We start from the raw sequence: 21,310 nt of genomic DNA, 5'->3' as shown, positions 1-21,310 counted from the left end.
TGAGTCACTATCAGAACTAGAGAAGTTTTAGGTATGAAAGCAAGGATTAGAATCGAAGGGCCTTAGCGTCAACCTAGCAAAAACAAAAGTCTTAATAAGTAGGAAGATAGATAAACCACAAATCCCTTCAGGTAGACTGCCCTGCTCAATCTGTAGAAAATCCATAAGATATACCCAGTGTAAGCTACAGACACATAAGAGGTGAAGCAATATCAAAGGAAGGCTAAGAGGGAAGATAGTTTTTGTGTGTAGCAAATGCTCAGGAGCAATAAACACTGAAAACATGCAGAGAACAGCTTCTGTCACATTCCTGGGGGAAAAATTACAAGTTGTTGATAGTTTCCTTTACCTAGGTGACCAAGTCAGTAGTGTGGGTGGATGCTCTGAAAGTGTAGTTGCTAGAGTAAGGACAGCCTGGGCAAAGTTTAGAGAGCTCTTACCTCTGCTGGTGACAAAGGGCCTCTCACTCAGAGTAAAAGGTAGACTGTATGATGCATGTGTGCAAACAGCTATGCTACATGGCAGTGAAACATGGGCCGTGACTGCTGAGGACATGCATAAGCTTGCAAGGAATGAAGCCAGTATGCTCCGCTGGATGTGTAATGTCAGTGTGCATACACGACAGAGTGCAGGCACCCTGAGAGAAAAGTTGGACTTAAGAAGCATCAGATGTGAATGGATGACGACAGCTGTGCGAAAAAGTGCCACCCCCTAGCAGTTGAGGGAAGCTGTGGAAGAGGTAGATCCCAGAAGACCTGAGATAAGGTGGTTAAGCACGACCTTCGAACATTGGGTCTCACCAAGGCAATGACAAGTGACCGAGACCTTTGGAGATATGCTGTGCTTGAGAAGACCTGGCAAGCCAAGTGAGACCATAACTGTGGCCTATGCCAGTGCTGTATAATCAGCCCATTTAAGAGTACCCTTCAATCATTGGACAATAAACTATGCTTGCTAAGACCTGTTGAGGTCAGTGAAATCACTGTTATGGCTGATGACAGTACCGCCTGATTAGCACCCATGCCAGTGGAACTCTAAAAGCGTGATCGATGCTAGAGCCGCTGACTGGCTCCTGTGCTTATGGCACGTAAAGAAAGCACCATTTGAGCATGGTCGTTGCCAGTGCCGCCAGACTGGCTCCTGTGCAGGTGGCACCTAAAAAGCACCACTTGAGCATGGCCGATGCCAGTACCGCCTGACTGGCCCTTATACCAGTGGCATGTAAAAGCACCCACTACATTCTCAGAGTGGTTGGTGTTAGGAAGGGCATCCAGCTATAGAAACTTTGCCAGATCAGATTGGAGACTAATGCAGCCTTCTGGCTCGCCAGCCTTCAGTCAAACTGTCTGACCAATGCCAGTATGGAAAGTGAAAGTTAAATGATGATGATGATGTATAACATCCAGCATGCCTATTACTTGCTTATTATTTAACATTCTCTGCTATCTTTGATGCTAATAACTTTGTTTTTATCCTTCTTTTATCCAGTGTGTGAAAGCTCTTGTTTTCAGTGACTGTGGGAATGGTAAATTGAATATTGATGCTGTAAATGATGCTGGAGATACTGCATTACATTTAGCTGCCAAATGGGGATATGGTAAGATTCACATATTTTATAAAATTTATAGTTATCATCATTATTCTTGTTTTGATAATACTTTTCTTATGGTAATATTTGTTGAATGTAAGGTGGCGAGCTGGCAAAAACGTTAGCATGCCGGACAAAATGCTTAGCGGTATTTCGTCTGTCTTTACATTCTGAGTTCAAATTCTGCCAAGGTCGACTTTGCCTTTCATCCTTTCGGGGTCGATTAAATAAGTACCACTTATGCACTTGGGTCGATGTAATCAACTTAATCCCTTTGTCTGTCCTTGTTTGTCCCCTCTATGTTTAGCCCCCTGTGGGCAATAAAGAAATAAATATTTGTTGAATGCGTTTGCCATATAGCATATTATTACCTATCTAGCCATAGAAAAATCTTTCTGAGCCATTGCAAGCATGGAAAAGTGAATATTCTTTTTTACTCTAGGCACAAGGCCTGAAATTTTTGGGGAGGGGGCCAGTCAATTAGATCGACGCCAGTACACAAGTGGTACTTAATTTATCAACCACAAAAGGATGAAAGACAAAGTCGACCTTGGTGGAATTTGAACTCAGAATGTAAAGACAGAAAAGTGAATATTAAATTAACAATGGTGGTGATAATTTTTTAATAAAAGCTGGGATCAGAATCCTTGGACTTTTAGCTCATAGGCTGCTGATATTAATATAGTTTTGGTCGCTTAAAATGTTTGAACGTATATAGAAATAGGCAGTTCTATATAGCTGCAAATATCATCCTCATCACCAGCATTTAACATGTTTTCCATGCCAGCATATTCTGTTTTCGCCTGGTTTCTACGGCTAGATGTCCTTCCTAATGCCAGCCACTTTACAGAATGTACTGAGTACTTTTTATGTAGCACCAGTGCTTTTTATGCAGCTCCAGAGAAATAATTGAGCAAAGTATTTAGTGCAAGGCCTGCAGAAGTCATAAGAGGTGATGAAGTATGTGCACTTGGTGATCTAGAGCAGAGGTGGTATATAGCTTGCTAGTTAAGAATCTGTTGTAATAGTAGGAGAAAAGATAAGGTGAAAAAGGCATGTCCATATTTCGTTTTGGGTTTGCAAGATTCTTTATGCGAGTTCGTGTGTTGAAGCATATTCTGTTGTGTCTGGCAAGAGTCATTTTCTTTTATGCCTTATAATTTAACACATTCACCAGTAAAATTTCCACTTATTTCTTTTTTATTTTTCTAAAATTTTCGTTGCGTCTTGCAACCTTTTCAATAGTTTTGACTCAAAACTATTGAAAAGGTTGCAAGAAGCAATGAAAATTTTAGGAAAATAAAAAAGAAATAAGTGGAAATTTTACCGGTGAGTGTGTTAAATTATAAGGCACCAAAAGAGAATGACTCTTCCCCCAGACAACGGCATATCCATAGTTTAGTGGTAATAGCATACTGGTGAATGAGTTTTACCAAGTGTTAGATGTGTCTATAGTAACACCACCATCCAAAATGTATGCAGTATTTTCATGGGATTGTACTTTAGCTTTGTAGACTCAACAGTTAATCATTGCTGAGGTTTTTGGAACCTTCAAGAGAAACCAAATGTTTGTGCTGTGGTACTATATATGAGGCTGCCATCAGAAATCATTTGATTTGATGTTATTTTGACAGTTTCAGCTGAATATCCCTGCAAACAGAGAATGTAGTACAAGACTGTTTACTTGAGATCTATAGTGATTACATCTTCATGATGTTATGACTAGATTGTATTATTCTCATTGGAGGATTTTCTCATGTTCTTTGATGATTTGACTTGTCCATTTTATAATTGTGGTGTTTTTGGGGTTTTTGATTTCTTCCAGAGAACATTGTGGAAACTCTAATAGAAAATAATGCTCGCACAGACATTCGTAACAGGAAAAAGCAATTCCCCATGAATTGTGCCCACAATACTCATATCCAGCAATTATTGTTAAGTGCCCCGACAGACGAAATGAGGCAGAGTTATTATGCTGGCCGAGTAAGTAAAATTTGTACCTTTCTTTATAGAAAGCTCCTTTGTAACTGATCATGTGTATGCAGAAAAATGTTTGCGTGTATATGTATGTGTGTGTGTGTGTGTGTGTGTGTGTGTATATATATATATATATATATATATATATATACATATATATATGCGTGTGTGTATTTCTGTCTGTAGAATTGAAAATTTCCTTTAACAAAAAGCCAGTTACACATTTTTGTATATTCAAACTGATTCTGTTTGATATGATAAATATGAAGTTTGGGTTCCTGTATTAGTTTGTCACAAAGTTTTCTCTTGTTTCAAATCATTATATACTTTATTTTTGTTTCCTTTACAGTATTCTCCAGAACGTAAGACTGTGCCATTATATTCATCTTCTATAGCTACATCCTCTGTTTCCAGTTCAAATTTGTACGTTGAACAGTCTCAGACTGCTATCAATTCTAAATATAGACAACAGGAAAAATTATTCAAGGCTATTAAAAACCATGATGTGCAGTTGGTAAGACTCTTGCTGGATTTGATTTTCATTCTTGCATTTTAATATTTCACTTCGGCATTGTGATATTAATAACCTGATGTAGAACTCAATAGATGCATGCTTCTGAATGACATGACATTAGTTGAGTATAGAGTGGTAAGAAAAAAGAGATAAAGAATTATTCTTTTGTCATCTCTTTTTTTTCTTAAATTGTTTCAGTTGATTGTACTGCTCCTCTACAAAAATTGATTTTATATAAAGAAATCAATATTTGTATTTGAGATTTTATTAATGATCTACAAAATTTCTTGGTTTTGTTTGTTTTATATAATTACTACAATTTACCTTTCTCTTCAGGTTCGTTTCTACCTCGGGTTGTCAAGTGATTCTGAAAATAAACTAAAGACACAGCAGAGTTTGGATTCTGCAATGGGTATTGAAAATCTCTGCCATCCACTTTGTCAGTGTGAAAAATGTGCTGTCTTACAACAGGTAGAGTGATATTTCTGTTCTCTTTATCCAGTAACTTAAAATTCTCTTCTGTTTGTAGTTGAATAAACTTAAAACAAAGTTATACATGTGTGTACCTGATGTGTGCATATGTGTCGAGTAGCTTGCATGCAATATAAATTTCATTTTAAACTGCACTGTATTTTAAAATGGTTGAGACTAACTTTCAGAATGGTATGTGAATGAAAATTTGTCTTAAAAGTTCTTCTTTTAATTAGCAACTATTTGTCATAGATTTTTCTTGAGAAATCATAATAGTTACTACTCATTCAAAATATTCAATGACCCCTTGGCTGAAATAGAACAGATTGCCTTTAACTCTTTAGTGTTTAAACCAGCCATATCTGGCCCAAATATTCTATGTTTTATATTCAAACTGGCTATATCTAGCCTCTCACACATAACCTACATTGACATTTTAAATTTAAACAATCACATCATTGAAACCTCAAAGCTATAAGATAATGCATGATTAATTCAAAACAATTTGAGTAAAAAAATATTACATTTAACATAGTAATCTAAACACTAAAGGGTTAATAGGATATTCTTGCAGTAATTGGACCAGGAGTCATAGTTATTAGTTCATGGTAGTCAGTTTGACTAGCTTCATACTATTATTATATGTTTGTTCCCTTCTTCAAGATTTTGTTTTTGCTATAGACTCACTACTGAAGCAGTCAGTAAATTTAATTTCCTGAGTGATTGATGTTAGATGTAACATAGTGGCAGGGTTTGAGGCAGCCAAAAGTTTAAAGGAACTACTTTTCCTGTTAGCATCAAAGATTTCTTCATAAAGGCAGACTATGTAATACATTCATTAAGTGTGATATTGTGCAGCAGTGAAATGTGAATGACAGACTTATATGATATACAAGACTTTTAGTAATGTTGGAAAGCTGCAAGGAACTGAAAAAGGCCAGATTTTAACTACAGGCCACCAGAAGCATGCAGAAGATTTTTATTCAGATTTTATAAGCAGATATTTAATACTTTATACTTGATTATTAAAATTCTACTGTGCAGTGATTGGGAAAGGAATGTGTTGAATACGGTCTGATGAGAGAAAATTTGGGTTTTACAGAACAGATAAATATTTGAATATCTAAAGCATCAACTACTAAACCAAAGTGATATAGACATATTTTGTGAATAAAATATACATATTGGATGAAAAAAATGTGAAGTGACTGAATTATAGAGGACATATCAATTTGAAGATTGAGAAAACCTGGAAGTGTGCTGTTTGAGTGATGATTGAGGATTGAGAAGAATTTTCAGATTTACCAAGCTGGTGCTTGCTTGGAAAAACTGACTTGAGTCAATGATGTTGGTGAAAGGCAGTAATTCCATTGATGTTGGCATAACCACTGAACAAATATACAGCTTTATTGCCTAATTCTTTTTCTCTCTATTTAGTAATGTTTGATAAAATGGGAATGCAATGTTGCTTTTGCACTGATAAACACACTACAATTTTATATTATAAAAGAGAAGCTGATCTCCATCTATCTCTCTGTAACAACATCTGTGTAGAGAGAGAGAAGTCAGAGAGAACAAGTTGTTTTTGAGAGAGAAATAAAGTGAAAGAAAGTGTAAAAAATAGATAAATAGGTAGTGTTGTCACCATAGTAACTAACAAGTTTTGATTAAGAATGTAAGAATTTTAAGTGCAAGTCTGTCAACTCAATGCAATACAGGCTTCAGAAAAAGACTATATTATGCATACATATATATATATATATATATATATATAAACAATATATGAGTATATGCATATATATGTACATGTATGTACATACCTTCATCTACATGTACATATAGATACATAACTGGGTACATGACGTGGCAAAAGAACATGGACAAAATGATAAACAAGGTACAACAAACAAGCAAGCCACATAGAAACATCTCCTTCATCAGCTGCCACCATTAAAACACCGGCGTTTTGAAGAATTAAGGCAGTACGCATCGTTGAAATGATTCTTCCGACAAACACAAATTAAATTGGAAAACGAAACGGTGAATGAACAAACAAGCAAAAAGGCTGTACAGCCAGATGTGAAGTGTGTATGTATTGAACGCTGTGAAGCACGAACAGGAGGGGCAAAGAAGTACGTGCGAGCTTGGGGAGTCCAAGAACGAAAAGAAATAGCAGCCGGACACACGTGACCAAGGCTGTGTAAAGAGAGAGAGTAAGAGTAGCAGAGGGAAAAGAAGGGGAGGAAGTAGAATAAATGTGAGCAACGAGAGGTAGAGAGAGAGAGAGAGAGATAGTAGTAGTAACGGTGAGAGGCGAAGGACAAGTAACAAGAGAGAGAGAGATAGTAGTGACAGGTAGAGGCGAAGAACAGTAGAGGGAAGAATGAGAGGGGGAGATAGATATAGAGATAGAGAGAGTCGCGTTAGAAAAATAGTTAAAACTTACTGTATAAAGGTTAACGCGTGTGTTCTGTTGTGATACAAACAATATATGAGTATATGCATATGTATGTACATACCTTCATCTACATGTACATATAGATACATAACTGGGTACATGACGTGGCAAAAGAACATGGACAAAATGATAAACAAGGTACAACAAACAAGCAAGCCACATAGAAACATCTCCTTCATCAGCTGCCATATATATATATATATATATATACACACACATAATATAGTTATTTTGTGTGTGTGTGTGTGTGTGTGTGTTTCAACACAGACAATGCCACACGGACTTTAAAAAAAGATTTTTACTTTGAACAATTTATGAAGGTACGTGCATGATTAACAAATATTTTTACCAGCAGCATAGTGATGAGTAATGACCTAGTTTTACATTAGAATTCAACATCCAAGGAAAATAATGATGTCTGCATTAGTAAAAGTCAATCATGGTAAAGTTCCTTTGCCATGGAAAGTGTAAAGCATTTGTTAATCTGTCGCCAGCCTAAGTGATAATACTATTTTTTTCCCTCCTTTCCTTTTTTTTTCATATCCTAAGCAAGACTTGATATATTGGACTAGACCCTTCTCACAGCAGATCATTCCTAATACAATTTTATTTGAAATATAGTTTTGTGGTCATAACATGCCCATGTTGACAATAGCCTAATAATTATCTCTCTCTTTCTCTCTCTCCCTCTCTCTCTCTCATTTAATCCTTTAGCATTCAGAATTTTCTGTCCGATGTAAAGCTTATTTATTCAGATTGTTTTGAATTAATTATGCATTATCTCATACTTTTGAGAATTCAATGATGTGGCTTGCATTTTTAGAATGACATTGTAGAGTAGGTGTGAGAGATCAGATCTGGCTAGGTTGACTGTAAAACAGATAAATATATTTGGGTTGAATATTGCTGGTTTAAATGCTAAAGGCTTAAACACTACTGCTGTCAACCTCACCTAAAGTGTCTGTCAAGCACTGAGATTTTTATCAATTATACCCCACCTCCCTCCAACAATGAAAATTTACTTTGTGCTAATGTTAGAAATCAATGTTTTAATATTTTTGTAAATTACAAAGGAAAAAGAATAACAAACATTAGTAGGTGAAAATATTTTTTTAAGTAGCGTATCACAACCTGTTGTTTATTTATGAAATTCAGTTCAAAGTAGAATGGAAAAACATTTTTTTTCTCTTTTATTCTCAATCTCTTTTCTCTCTCTCATATGTAACGAATAATGAATTTTATAATGTATGTTAGAAACTGAAGTATTTCTTATCAAACCTAAGGTTTGGTCTACATTACAGCCAGAAATGAGACAAAATCTATTTTTCCAATCCAATTTTCTTTGGAATGTTTCACCATAATTATTTCTTCCTTGTACTTAGAAGAACGTTCTGTTATAGGCACTAAATATATTATCCTCAATGCAAGACTGACAATTAAACAATGTCATTATTCAGTACCATGTCTGCCATAGAATTATATAAACCATCTTCATTAAAATATTTCTAGTGGATTTCATTTTTTTTTATATATTATTGTGTTTTAAAATTAGTTTAGAATTTCTTGTTTTTATTTGCAACTTATAGACATTGGTTGTGCCAGTTGTAGATATTTTAAGAAGGCTTGTTTGCTTTTTCTCTTTTATGTACTTTTTTTTTATTTATTTCAATGTTATTTGCGAATGCAAGCATGCATTTAAAGTAGATATATTGCAGCACTAACCAAATTGCATTTTTCCTTCAGTCTTTAAAAGAGCTGCTATCTCAAGGATATGTAAGTAACATTGTGCAACTGTGGTTCAATGTGTTTTCATTACTAGGCAACTGCATGACACTTCCATTGCCTCTCCCTTTTCATATAATTTGTCTTTTGTTGTAAACATCATTCACCCATACTCTTCTCATTTAGTAGTTAAAGTACTTGACCAAATATTCTAGTTTTTACAGCAGAAATAATAAGCATACAATTTATTTTTATTATTTACCTTGAAAATAAATTGCAAATGATAAACTATTTTCCATTGTAGCAGGAGATTATCACTTTAAGCTGATCCACATTGTGAAGTAGAATTTAAGTTAGAAAAACTTCTGTTTAATCAAATAGAGTTAAGTTCCGTTGTCATATTCAGTTTGTTTTATAATTAATATATCTATCTTACAAGTCTGTACTAATATATTTTATTCATAGTGTATGTCACCATCCCAAAGTAATTTTTTTCTTAATTATTTTTGTACAATACTTTGTCCATCTTTGAAATAGCATGGTCTTTGGTCAAGGCACTTTGTTACTGCTCTCCAGTAAAAGTGCTTCTCTTATTGCTTTCAATACTAACATTTTACCTTCAAACTGACATTGATGGAAATGATTATCCTATATCTCATTTCTCTAAAACACTATAGAACTGCCAGCATGAGTGACTACACTTTCTTATATGTTGCACTTGTATTTCTCGCCATGTTCTGTTGCATATGTTTCCCCTCAATGTTTACATACTTCTAAGAAGAAACTTAGACAAAATATCATTCTTCACCTTGAAAGATTATGTGTTGGGATTTGAAGAACAGTTTGTCTTTCAACAAATTAAACCTCTCTAGATTCTATACTTAGAATGAACTTTATGTATGTTCATGAAAAAGTCCAAAAACTCATCTATTCTGTACTTATTCTCGACATCATATGTTGACAGTAGTTTACCTATGCTACCTATTACAGTCATTTGTTTTATCTTCATACCAAAGATAATACTTGTCAGTGCCTGATATATCTCAGCTAACCAAACTGAGGATTGAAAGTTGAGCAGATAATCAACTTAATTTCTCATGTTTTTATCTATATTCTATTTCAATCAACAAGCACCACATTTTTACATTATTTCAGATTAAGATTGAATAAACAAACTTTAGTTCTATTCATAGGGTTCACCATTCTTATCTATGATGCTACTGTGTACTGCTGTTAGCTTAAAACCTTTTGTCCATTGATCTTGTTCATTGTTGTTAGTTGAACACATGTTCATTTATCTTGTTCATTGAATCATTGTATACAGATGTCAGTTTAATACATTGTTTATCTTACAAATAATGCATTGTGTACTGCTGTGAGCTAGTGTAATATGTTCTGTTCATTGATGTAAACTATACTTTATATAAACCATCATTGTTCTGTTCTCTGTAAATTTATACTTGTCTAACTATCCACACTGTACACTCATTTCAAATTGCCATGTCAACTTAATGTAAAATATTCTGTAGAAATTCAGGAATTAGGTTTGTAATTTTGCTTAAATCCTTTGAGTACATTATAAGAAATATTGATCACTTCAAACTATAACTTGCCACTTATATTTTTGAATAAAAGGTATATATACATCTAATAGCAAACTAGTGATGATGATATCAATTATATATGCTGAAAATATCAAATTTTCTATCAACCGAAAACCTGGCTTGAAATTTTAGAATACTATATAAAATGTTTTTGTTAATTTAGGCTTCTAGCTCTTTTTTTAATTTATGAAAGAACTTTTCAAATTAATTTTCATGTGTAATATTGTTGCATTGTATTGTGCCCCTGTTCATGGCACATTTATATTCCTGCCATGGAAAGCTCTTAGTTAATTGGGTTTTTTTTTTTTTTTTTAAAAAGAAGAAAACACCTGATTTATCAAAAGCATTTTAAAAGATTTGTAGTAAGAACTTGGAAAAATATTTGCAAACAGTAAATTGAATAAATTTGCTTTGGACTATTTTAATTATGAAATCAATATGTCATCATTTTATCTTTGTTTTTTCATATTTGCTTGGGTTGGATAGGTTTTCTCCAGACATCTTACCATTTGTTGCACTCCCTTGTCATCTCCCTCATGAGGATTCAACATCTTGAGATCAGACTTCATCTTTTTTTCTGATATCTTCATCTTTTATAAGCTCCTTCCACTTGGATTGCTTGGCACTTCTTTGCCCAAATGTCATCCTTCATATACATCTTATGTCAGTATCAGCACACTATTGTTGATTCTTCTACCTAGTTTTTATCTCAACTCATTTGTACTCTACCCTTCATATGTACATCCTACAGAATATGCTCATCTTATTTCTTTTCAGCCTTCACATCTCTGCATTCAGTGTCCATGTACCATACAATATCACACTTCATATACAAATATCATACAATCTGTCCTTCACTTGAGAGAATTTTTTTTGTTGCCAGTAGAGGTTACAGCTTCTTGAACTTATTCACTTCATTCTTACTCTGGCTACTGTAACCTCTGTACCTCACTTTTGCTGCCAAATTGGTTATCTAGGTAACAGAAGTTGTCAACTACTTCAAGGTAGCATTCTAGGCTACATATGGATGCTATGAGTGCAAACTACTGCATATCATCCATATACCATTGTTTTCTGTCAGTCTAAAAGTAATCCCACTGCATCTCTTGTGCACCCATAGTTTACATGATATAGACTTTCCATCTACACCAGTCATGAGCAAACTGCAACCTGTAGGACTTTCTGAATGGCAACCAATGCAAAAATTACCTTGCATTTCTTTAGTAGTGTGACTCACCTCATAACGAGCCATGTCTCATGCAACCTGTTTTTTAAAAAAAGTTGCCCATACCTGATCTACACCTTTTAGTGCATATCAAACATGGCCACTTCTCAGATGGTATTTTTCTTGCTAAGACTATTGTCTTTGCTAGGTTGCCTTGATTTGATGTTCTACATCCAATGTAGGAATTTTTCTTCTTAGTCTTTGACTAATTTGGTGAAGAAAATTAGGACTTTGGTATACAACAGTGTTCACAGACACCTAGTTTTGAACTTCTTTATTACATTCTTGAGAACTATAATATACAGGAGAGGGCTGAGACTTGATGGACTACTAATTCATGCTGTTACTTGATGGGGCTGGGTCATCCCAGGTTAGTGGTTCCAGAGACATTATGCATAGAGCTGACCAGATCCACCAGTGCTCTCTATTGCTGGCAGTCCCATACTAGCCCCTCTGCATCCTCCAAAGTGACATCGAGGACAGACAACTACCTGTGTTCCAAAATCCTTATTGAACTCAAAGAGATGGCTAGAAGTACTTTCAAATAAGCCAAAAAGATGAAAAGAAAATGAGATAAAATGTATATCAGGTTTGTACTTGTAACTACTCAGTAATGAAGTGGGCAGTTGATTGAAATATGTACAGATCAACTTTTGAGAAGCTAACTTAAATAAGAGGTTTAATGACTGAATAGCAAGGTACTGTACTAGTAACCTAATAACTATCTGTTGAAATATTCTTTTTGGCATTCTATTTTACATTTTACTTTCTAGCTATAAATTGGTTGTGCTCATATTTTACTGTTGAGTAAATAATACTCATTTACATTTGTTGTAATTGCTTTAACAGTTCATGCAAATTTGTGAATTTTCAGAACCATTCAACTTCTCTATACAGATTGTTAGTGTTTTTCAAGTGAAAATTTTATTAACTAATGATTCAGGGCAGCAGAGATAGCTTGCACAGTAGAGAGCTAAGGTTAATCTTTTCTTTGTCTAGTTTTCTTTGTATCACCAGGGCTAAGTTCAATTTAAATCTATCTAGATTCAATGGAATTTCTAGTATCTGCAGTAAGGTACTGCAGCCAATTTTATCATCAGTACTTCTTCCATTGCAAGATGAATTTTGTATCCAAAATAGTAATAATTATATATAATTGTGCATACAGTTTTAGCTATTTCATTTACTCTGTTAATGCTTTTAGGAAGGGCATAAATATTACAACTCTCAGTTCTCTTCCCTGATGTCAGTACAACTGATCACTAGTTGATGGATAGTTCTTAAAGTTTTAGCAATTTACTATTTATTACGTTGATGTAAAAAGGATAAATTAATGTATCTTGATATTCAAACATTTATTCATTATTGTTTTTATGTTTTAATGAAATGTAACATGTCTAAGAGAAAGTTAGTTTTGTAGTTATAATGACCAGCTTCAGGCTTTTGCCACAAAGGCCAGTTGTTACATTTCATCTTTTGATCAAGTCAATTTAACTCTTGTAACTTGGGTGAGAGACTGTATAGATGTGCAATCATGTCAATTACATGGAATTCAATTAGGAAAATCTCACATAAATTAAATAATTAAATACAGGCTGTCCTAGAATTAATTCTCTCTTTCATTAAAATCGGACAATTTTTTACAAATTCACTTTTATTTATGTTTATCATGTTTAATATGTGTTAAAAGTGTATGAATTTTTTATTTTGTTTATAATTACCTCCACTTTAGCAAAGGCAGAGGTATTGTTTTCAGTTGTGTTTGTTTGTGTGTGGATAAGATATTTCAAGAACCACTGGATGGATTCATATGAAACTTTCAGAGATGTTTGGCCTTATAACTGGCATGAACTGATTAGATTTTGGGATTGATCTGGTACCGGACTAGGATTCTGGATTATTTTTCTGGGTTTTTTTTACTTAATTTTTGTGAACGTTTGGGTTCATTTTTAGTATTCTCATTTGTGAGAGCAGTCAAGTTTATTTCAGATATTCTCCTTTTAAAAATCATCTCTTGCTAATCGTTGAGAGGATGTTGGTGTTGCCTTGGCAGAGGTTTGCGCTCTCTGAGTGCTCCTGTTGTTTTATAATTTTATTTTCACTCGTGTTGGATCCCGCTTATCTGTCCATGACAACGATTTTTCACTTTGGCTGCAATCATTTTCTCAACCTCTATCCCCAGGATGGAGCAATAGTTTAGCTGAACTAAAAGAATGAATTCAGTTAGCAATGCAGGAGATAACTCCTGAAATGCTTCAAAATGTGTTTTGCAAAGCTAAGGATAGATTTACAGATGGAGAACATGTTGAAAATTTTCGATAAAGTTTTGACATAAGATTTATAAATCTATTTGTTTTGGTATCATAATTAAGTAATAAACATAAAATTGTCAGTTTTTTTTAAAATTTGTCTGATTTCATTGAAATAGATAGTTAACTCTGGGACATCCTGTATATTAAATAAATAAAAAGTATGATGTTTTTTTTCCATCAAGCTATCCTTATCTGTATAAAATTACTGGCCTGAAAAGGCATATTGTATTTTCTTTCTTAAATCTTTCATATTTTCTTTATTTTAGAAGTTAGCAAAGAAACAGAATGACATCGATGTTAACAAGCACAATTGTCAAGGACTCACAGCTCTTCATTTAGCAGTCCAAGGGAACAGCTTAGAATTAGCAAAAACTATGCTGGAAGCAGGGGCACACATTAACTCTTTGTCAGAGGATGGTTTTACTCCACTTCATTTGGCTTGCATGAATGATGATATAGAGGTAAAGAATTTACTATATTACCATTATCATAATCACCATCATCTGCATCACCTTTTTTAGTATTTTCTTGCCTTTGATAAGGAATAAGTTTCTTTATTAAAAGACAAGAATTCTTCAACCTCAGAATGTTATATACTAGCTGAATGACCCGGCATTACCCAGGCTACTGCTGTTCTTATTCAGATTAGTATATAATAAATATGAAGATATATTCTCTTTACTCTTTAACTTGTTTCAGTCATTTGACTGCGGCCATGCTGGAGCACCGCCTTTAGTCAAGCAAATCGACCCCAGGACTTATTCTTTGTAAGCCTAGTACTTATTCTATCGGTCTCTTTTGCCAAACCACTAAGTGATGGGGACATAAATACACCAGCATCGGTTGTATTTTATTAGAAAATATCCAAATTGTGATAATAGAATTTCAAACTGAAAATCTGTCAATGTTGAGACACCTCAGAGTAAACAATATTCATTGTGTAATTTTTTGTTGGTGTCAAAATAAATTGTTGCTGCTTCCAACTCGCAATCAAGCAACATAGAGTTGGTTTGCGGGAGAAGCATGTAGTAGAGAGATCAAGTGCAACTACTTAGAGGGATTAACCCTGAGATTTGTTAATTGAAATACCAAAACTTAGTTTGACTGGAAACTGAAGTGGCTTAAATTCAAATGGAACATTTGTAGGTATGAGAGGAATTTTTGGAATAAAGACATTTTCTCCTTTGTAACCACCAGTTACGATTGTTGCCTGTGAGACATGGGGCTTCATGGAAGTAACAATATAGCAAGTTCCATTACACAGGTGAGATGGGTCAAGATTGATAAGCAACATAATGGGAGCACCCAGTTTTAGTATCAAGTTATGCGATGGCATCCCAGTTTTCAGACATTCAACAGGATATTGAACAACCTGATATCAATCGACTACTGTCAATTGATTGAAAGGTCATTTCTGATGTATTTGTTAACTTTTGAAGAAATTTATGATTAAGTTTATCAACCATTGCATTAGTTGGAGTTAGTATAGCTCTTTCATATAGCCACATGAGTGTAATTGACAGATAAATTAGGAAATACTTTATCCATAAGATCCCTAAGAGAAAGTATCATTTGACCACATGTAATTTCATGTAGCTGAAGTCTTGGGTTGAATGTTAATATCCCATTACCAATCTTTAGAAGCTTGTATGATCACCTTGTAGAAGTACTTTGATGTTACTTGTAAGATGAAGTTTTTTCACATCGCCAAAGGTAAGATTTTTTGAAGCATGTATTGACCTCATCAGCTTTTGATCCATTGGGGATAACTGGCAACTTTTGACAAAAATCTCCTGCAAGAACTGTTACTCCTCCCATGAGCGTGCTGTTGTTATTTATGTCTTGGAAGGTACAGTCAAGTATCTCTGGAGCTCCACGATGTAACAGTGCACTCATCCCAAACAACAAGGCAAGTTTGTTGGAGAACTGTTGCTATTGCAGAGTTTTTGGAAATGTTGCACATTTGAGATTCTTTCATCACAAGGTTTAGAGGGAGCTTGAACATGGAATGAGCAGTTCTTCCTCCATTGAGGACGGTAGCTGTAATACCAGAAGACATAACACTGGAAGAAGGTTAGATTTTATTTCCTCCCATTTAGGATTGCAGGTGAAAGTGACAAAAAGATTTGGTTTTCCATATGTCCTGTCATATGTCATAGCATCTCGTGTTCATTCATGCATATATCGAGGACCATCTGTGAATGATGATGGGAGGAGTATAAGTTGCCCCATTTTTTGAATATCATCATCTGCCCTCAGAGCATTTTGGAGATGAACATAAATTTTTAGCCCTTAATTTTTTTTGATTGTTACAAATGTAGTGGAGACGCTGACCCTCAGCCTTAGCATACATATCAACCAGGTCTTGCTGAAATAGATCACATTACATGTGTAATTGATTTGATTGTTCTGGTCTTAACTTCAGTTGGTAAGATTAGAAGTCATTTGACAACACCTTTTTGTTTGTAATTGGCTTTCCTGTTGCAGGTTCAATCTGTGGAATATTGAAATGACACCCATCTTGTCCCTTCCACAGAATAAGCAGATACTGAAGAGCATCATAAGACGGAAAAGTCTCTGTAACATGTTTAAGATTGTTATCTTGAGCATGAATGAGAATATCACAATTTTCCTGGGAATCACCTACCATAAGGATGGCTACTTCATTAGATGTGGGCTCATTAAAATGGTGTAAAATGTCCTTTACTATAGTTTACTGTAGACGTAACACAGAAACACACACTCACAGACATAGACACTCATAGAATTCATAATACTGAGAACAGCAAAACGTACACACATGAAGTTCAAGCGAAATGAAATGTAGTCAATATAGGTGCAAAACATACTTTCTGTAGCATATTTATGCTATAAAAGTTTTTTTAGGGAATATTTCCAAAAAAATATTCCAGTATTAGGAAGTCATCAATTTAGCAAAAATTACTATGCATCACCAATGTAACAAAGTACAGAAAGTCAACATTTATTTGGAACTTAATAAATGTTATAGGATATACAGGATTGAACTGTCACGGTGAATAAAGTCAAGCTTGAAGAAAATTCAGAAGGCATAATTCAATTTTTCATACAAAAATAATTTATTATTTTACAATTTTTAAACAAACACTGAACAAAGTGTGTACAAAGGAATATGTTGCTGTTGTGAATGCTAATTAATTTAAAACATTTGCTGAAGGATGTATGTAGCAAGACATAAATTAATTTGACATCACTTACTATATGTTTTTACTGTGTAAGGTTATAGGCTGTAGAATAAATGCTAACGCAGTAGAAAGATTGTGCGCTATTGAATACTAACACTGTTAAAGCAGCATAGCAGGAATACGATAAGAACGGTAGAACTGTTAAAAAAGCATTGTCTTCAAACTGGTTATGAGGACTGGAATAGCATTTCTGTAATTATAGTGAAAGAGCTGCTAAGGCTTTCTACTTTGCCAAGTTTTCAAATTTGTTATAACAACCAGAATAACATTTTTTTTTTCCACTTATATTTGCGAGTGTTGTGAGTGCTGTCAAATCAACCAAATCTTCATGCTGGTTATAAAAACCTGAATAATATTTCAGCACATAAGCAGTGATAATTGTTAATGTTGTTTAAACTGCAACTCTCCATGATGAAAAGGAAAATCCAAAAAGTAGTACTTCAAGATGATGCTGTTCTTTGTTAAAGGTCCAGGCCGCAAATAAACTAAACTCTTTCAAAATCGGTGTGTTGCACTGTTGGGCGGTACAGTCACATACATATACTAAGACAGACACACACACACACACATACATTCATGCACACCTCAGGCCTATCTCTGTCTCTATGTGTGTCTGTCTCAGTCTTTAGATGTGTGTGTGTGTCACAAAAATGTATGCATACTGACAGACATATTCACCCTCACATATATATACTTCTCCGTCATTGGCCTAATGTATGTAACAAACATGCAAACACACACACACTGCCAGAGACATACACACTCATATAGAAAATGTGACTTCGTAGTGGTGGTATAAGATGTTGTTTATAATAGTGGACAAATGGACAGATTATAATATTAAATTTTTGTAATGCAAATATGTAAATGAAAATAAAGTTTATTTGGTAGCTGAAAGATGACTGAATCTTTTGATACCCCATACATCAAAATCGGCACTAAGTTTTTGAACGCAGAGCATACGTACACGCACACACACAAAGTCTGCTATATATATATATATATATATATATATATATGTATATGTATATCATTGCTATTATGCAAAAGTGTCTTTAAGTCCAAAATGTTACTTTTTCAGAAAATGAAAAAATAATTTCACCATTCCATTTCTTTTTACATTAGCAACAGTTTCAGCTTAACAATAATATTTTGTTGGGTGCAATAAATCATAACTTCATGCATGTATAATATTTTCAGTCAGAAATATTTTCGCAAAACTGTTGTATGTGGGACTTACTACACTTTTGATAAATGTTAGACTGTTGTAATTTAACAATTTTCATATCTTGGCATCTTAAGTAACTGGAGATACAATAGTTTGACCAAAAGACTCAGCTATTGCAAGCATTCGGCCAAATTTGGACACACAACAGTTTAACATAATAGCAACGATATATATATTATCTTTTACTTGCTTGTCATTAGACTGTGGCCATGCTGGAACACCACCTTGAAGAATTTTTAGTCAAATGAATTGACCCCAGCACTTTTTTTTTAACCTTGGTACTTATTCTATTGCTCTCTTTTGTTGAACACCTAAGTTACAGGGTCACAAACACACATATATATGACAGGCTTCTTTCAGTTTCTGTTTACCAAATCCACTCAAGGCTTTGGTCAATCCGAGGCTGTAGTAGAAGATACTTGCCCAAGATGCTATGCAGTGGAACTGAACCTGGAACCATTTTGGAAAGCAAGTTTCTTACCTCACAGCCATGTCTGTGCCTGCACCATATATATATATATATGGGGTAGAGGTGGCTCCTGTTATTTTTCACAAAGCCATAAGGAAAGCACCTCTTTTAGAAGAAAGATACTCTGACATAAAACTTGCAGTCAAAATAGTATCAGTCATCTTGCAATTCTTGTCACTGGAAACTATTATGGCCACTAAGAGAGTGGCAACAGCATACAGATATCATCATCATCGTTTAACGTCCACTTTCCATGCTAGCATAGGTTGGACAGTTTGACTGAAGACTGGCATACCAGTAGGCTGCACCAAGCTTCATATCCTGGTCTGCTTTGAATTTTATAAAGTCCTATGGTAATGGATACATAGTAAAAGTCATATCTGCACACTTGTAAGGATGAAGGCAAATTGGAACAATGAAGCTAAATGTGAGGAAGCTTTCATCCAATAAGATGAGGCAATCCTCATATATCATATCATATCACACACACATACACACACTTGCAATACATCAGCTTGTATTTTTTTTTTTTAATTTCAGATGGTTGAGTTACTGTTATCATATGGAGCCAAAGTGAACTTAGCTGACCATTGTGGGAATAGTCCTTTACATCACAGTTGTCATAGAGCAAATATTCCTTTAGCTACTATGCTACTAGAGGTATTTACTTTTTTATTTCAAAAGTGTGTATGTCTTTTCAAAATTCTTTAGCATTCATTTTAACTATTACAGCTAAGGCCATGTTGAAGTACTGATATTAGGTTTTTATTTTTATTTTTCACTCCCTTTTAAACGTTTAGGAAGAAAAATTTTTGTAATAGTTGTCCACTATTTCTAAGTTACATTTAGCTGTATCTCCGTTACTCTCTAGACACATACACCAATATGTAACTCTACAACATTAGCAATCAATATTCATTATTGTGGACTAAAATTTAAAATATATAAGGTATATTTGTTTAAAGTTATATTTAATGCATTCAAGTATATTCAGACATGTGAAGAACTTTTGTTGTGGAAATAGTCATGGGAAAAAAGTCTCCTTTTAGACGAATGGTTAATGTATTAGGCTGTGAATGACATTGAATTGTATAATGCATGCATTTCTACGTTCTTTTGATTCATCAGCTATGAACAGCAAAAGTATGCTTGCTGATGTGTGTAAATCTTGGTCAAGCTAGAATTAAATAACTTAACTGTAACAGTATCCCAAACTTGTAAAGCAAATTTAACTTGTGGTGTGTTAATTGTTGCAATTCTTATTGCGTTGTTTCTCATCGATTTATGAATTAAAATATATACTTTAAATTCTATTTTAGAAAATAGTTTTAAATTTGCAAGCAGCCGTTTTCATTTTAGTCAAAATATTAAAAAATTTTCTTTATTCTTTTCCTGTTCTACATTAATACATTTGATTTATGTTTTTTTTTATATTCCATTTGTACTTTTTCTAGCATGGTGCTCGAGTAAACCAACGTAACCATATTGGAAGCACCTGTTTGCATGAGGCAGTGGGTACCAACAATGCAAATTTAGTGGCCTTGCTACTTGAGGCTGGTGCTAATATCAGTCTAGTAAATCTTTTAAATCTGTCTCCAGTGCATTTAGCAGAGGTATGTACTAAAGTATTTTGAATGGGAAGTATCTTTTGCTACTTTGGCATTACATTTTTTATTAAAATTGGTCTTAAATATTCATCATCATCATCATTTTACAGCTGCTTTCTATGCTGGCATGAATTGGATGAGTCATCATGATCCAAGTCATTTCTTATTGGAAGCTACTGCTCCTAAAGACTGATGCTCATATGCATCATAATGGCTTGGTTTCTGTGGCTGGATGCCCTTCCTATCACCAATCACTTCAACAGGTTTATTGGATGTGTTTTTTTAAAATACTGAACAACTTAAGACATGTGGATGAAGAAAGGAAATAGGAGAGGGAATAATGGCAGCAATGATGCTAGAAATGGATAGGAATTGAGAAGGAAAGTAAGAATGAAGTGTAGAGAGTACTTAATAGCTTAGAGCATGTGCATTTGCTCAGGTGATCCCAAAGGAAGAGAGTAAACCAGAATGAGTGAGATAATGGAAGGAGCAAGAGAAAATTAGGGGTTGGAGTTAGTGGAGGAAGAATTGACAACAACAGAGGTAGAATAGGTAATGGTGAGTGATGAGATAAAGGCAAGAGGGAGAGCGGTGGCTGGTAGTATAGCAGCTTTTATCAAAGCTTACTTCACACTCTTTTTGCATACTCACCCCTATCTCACATATCTAACTCTCACTTACCCTTCTCTCCTTTATTCTCATCTTTTCGTCATTCATAGCCTGCATTTCCTCCAATCTTTCTTCTCTCCACCACCTTGCAGACTGCATTATCCACTTCACTTTACTCTGGAGTATGCAAAGAGAGCGGGAAGTAGGTTTTGAAAAAAACCTTCTGTACCACCAGCCACTACTCTCCCTCCTGCCTTTATCTCATCACTCACCATTACCTCTTCCACCTCAACTGGTGGGTG

At 34.4% G+C, this 21,310-nt stretch overlaps 1 protein-coding gene across 2 annotated transcripts in view; it reads left to right on the top strand.

The window, feature by feature from the left end:
• LOC106876154 (ankyrin repeat domain-containing protein 27) overlaps positions 1-21,310 on the top strand; it is a 54,332-nt gene that overhangs the window by 27,649 nt on the left and 5,373 nt on the right. Inside the window, exons 18-25 of one of the 2 annotated variants that reach the window (XM_014924579.3) lie at positions 1,489-1,597; positions 3,414-3,571; positions 3,915-4,079; positions 4,416-4,550; positions 8,752-8,781; positions 14,138-14,332; positions 19,333-19,452; positions 20,247-20,405. In XM_014924579.3, coding sequence (XP_014780065.1) covers positions 1,489-1,597; positions 3,414-3,571; positions 3,915-4,079; positions 4,416-4,550; positions 8,752-8,781; positions 14,138-14,332; positions 19,333-19,452; positions 20,247-20,405 — 1,071 coding nt within the window. The remainder of the gene's footprint in view (positions 1-1,488; positions 1,598-3,413; positions 3,572-3,914; positions 4,080-4,415; positions 4,551-8,751; positions 8,782-14,137; positions 14,333-19,332; positions 19,453-20,246; positions 20,406-21,310) is intronic. The other variant, XM_014924580.3, reaches the window with a different exon arrangement.

The sequence above is a fragment of the Octopus bimaculoides genome, chromosome 3 (genome assembly GCF_046866305.1).
Source record: "Octopus bimaculoides isolate indiv1 chromosome 3, ASM4686630v1, whole genome shotgun sequence".
Taxonomy (NCBI): Eukaryota; Metazoa; Mollusca; class Cephalopoda; order Octopoda; family Octopodidae; genus Octopus; species Octopus bimaculoides.
The sequence above is the reverse complement of the archived record's forward strand: the minus strand, read 5'-3'. Positions and strand labels throughout refer to the sequence as shown.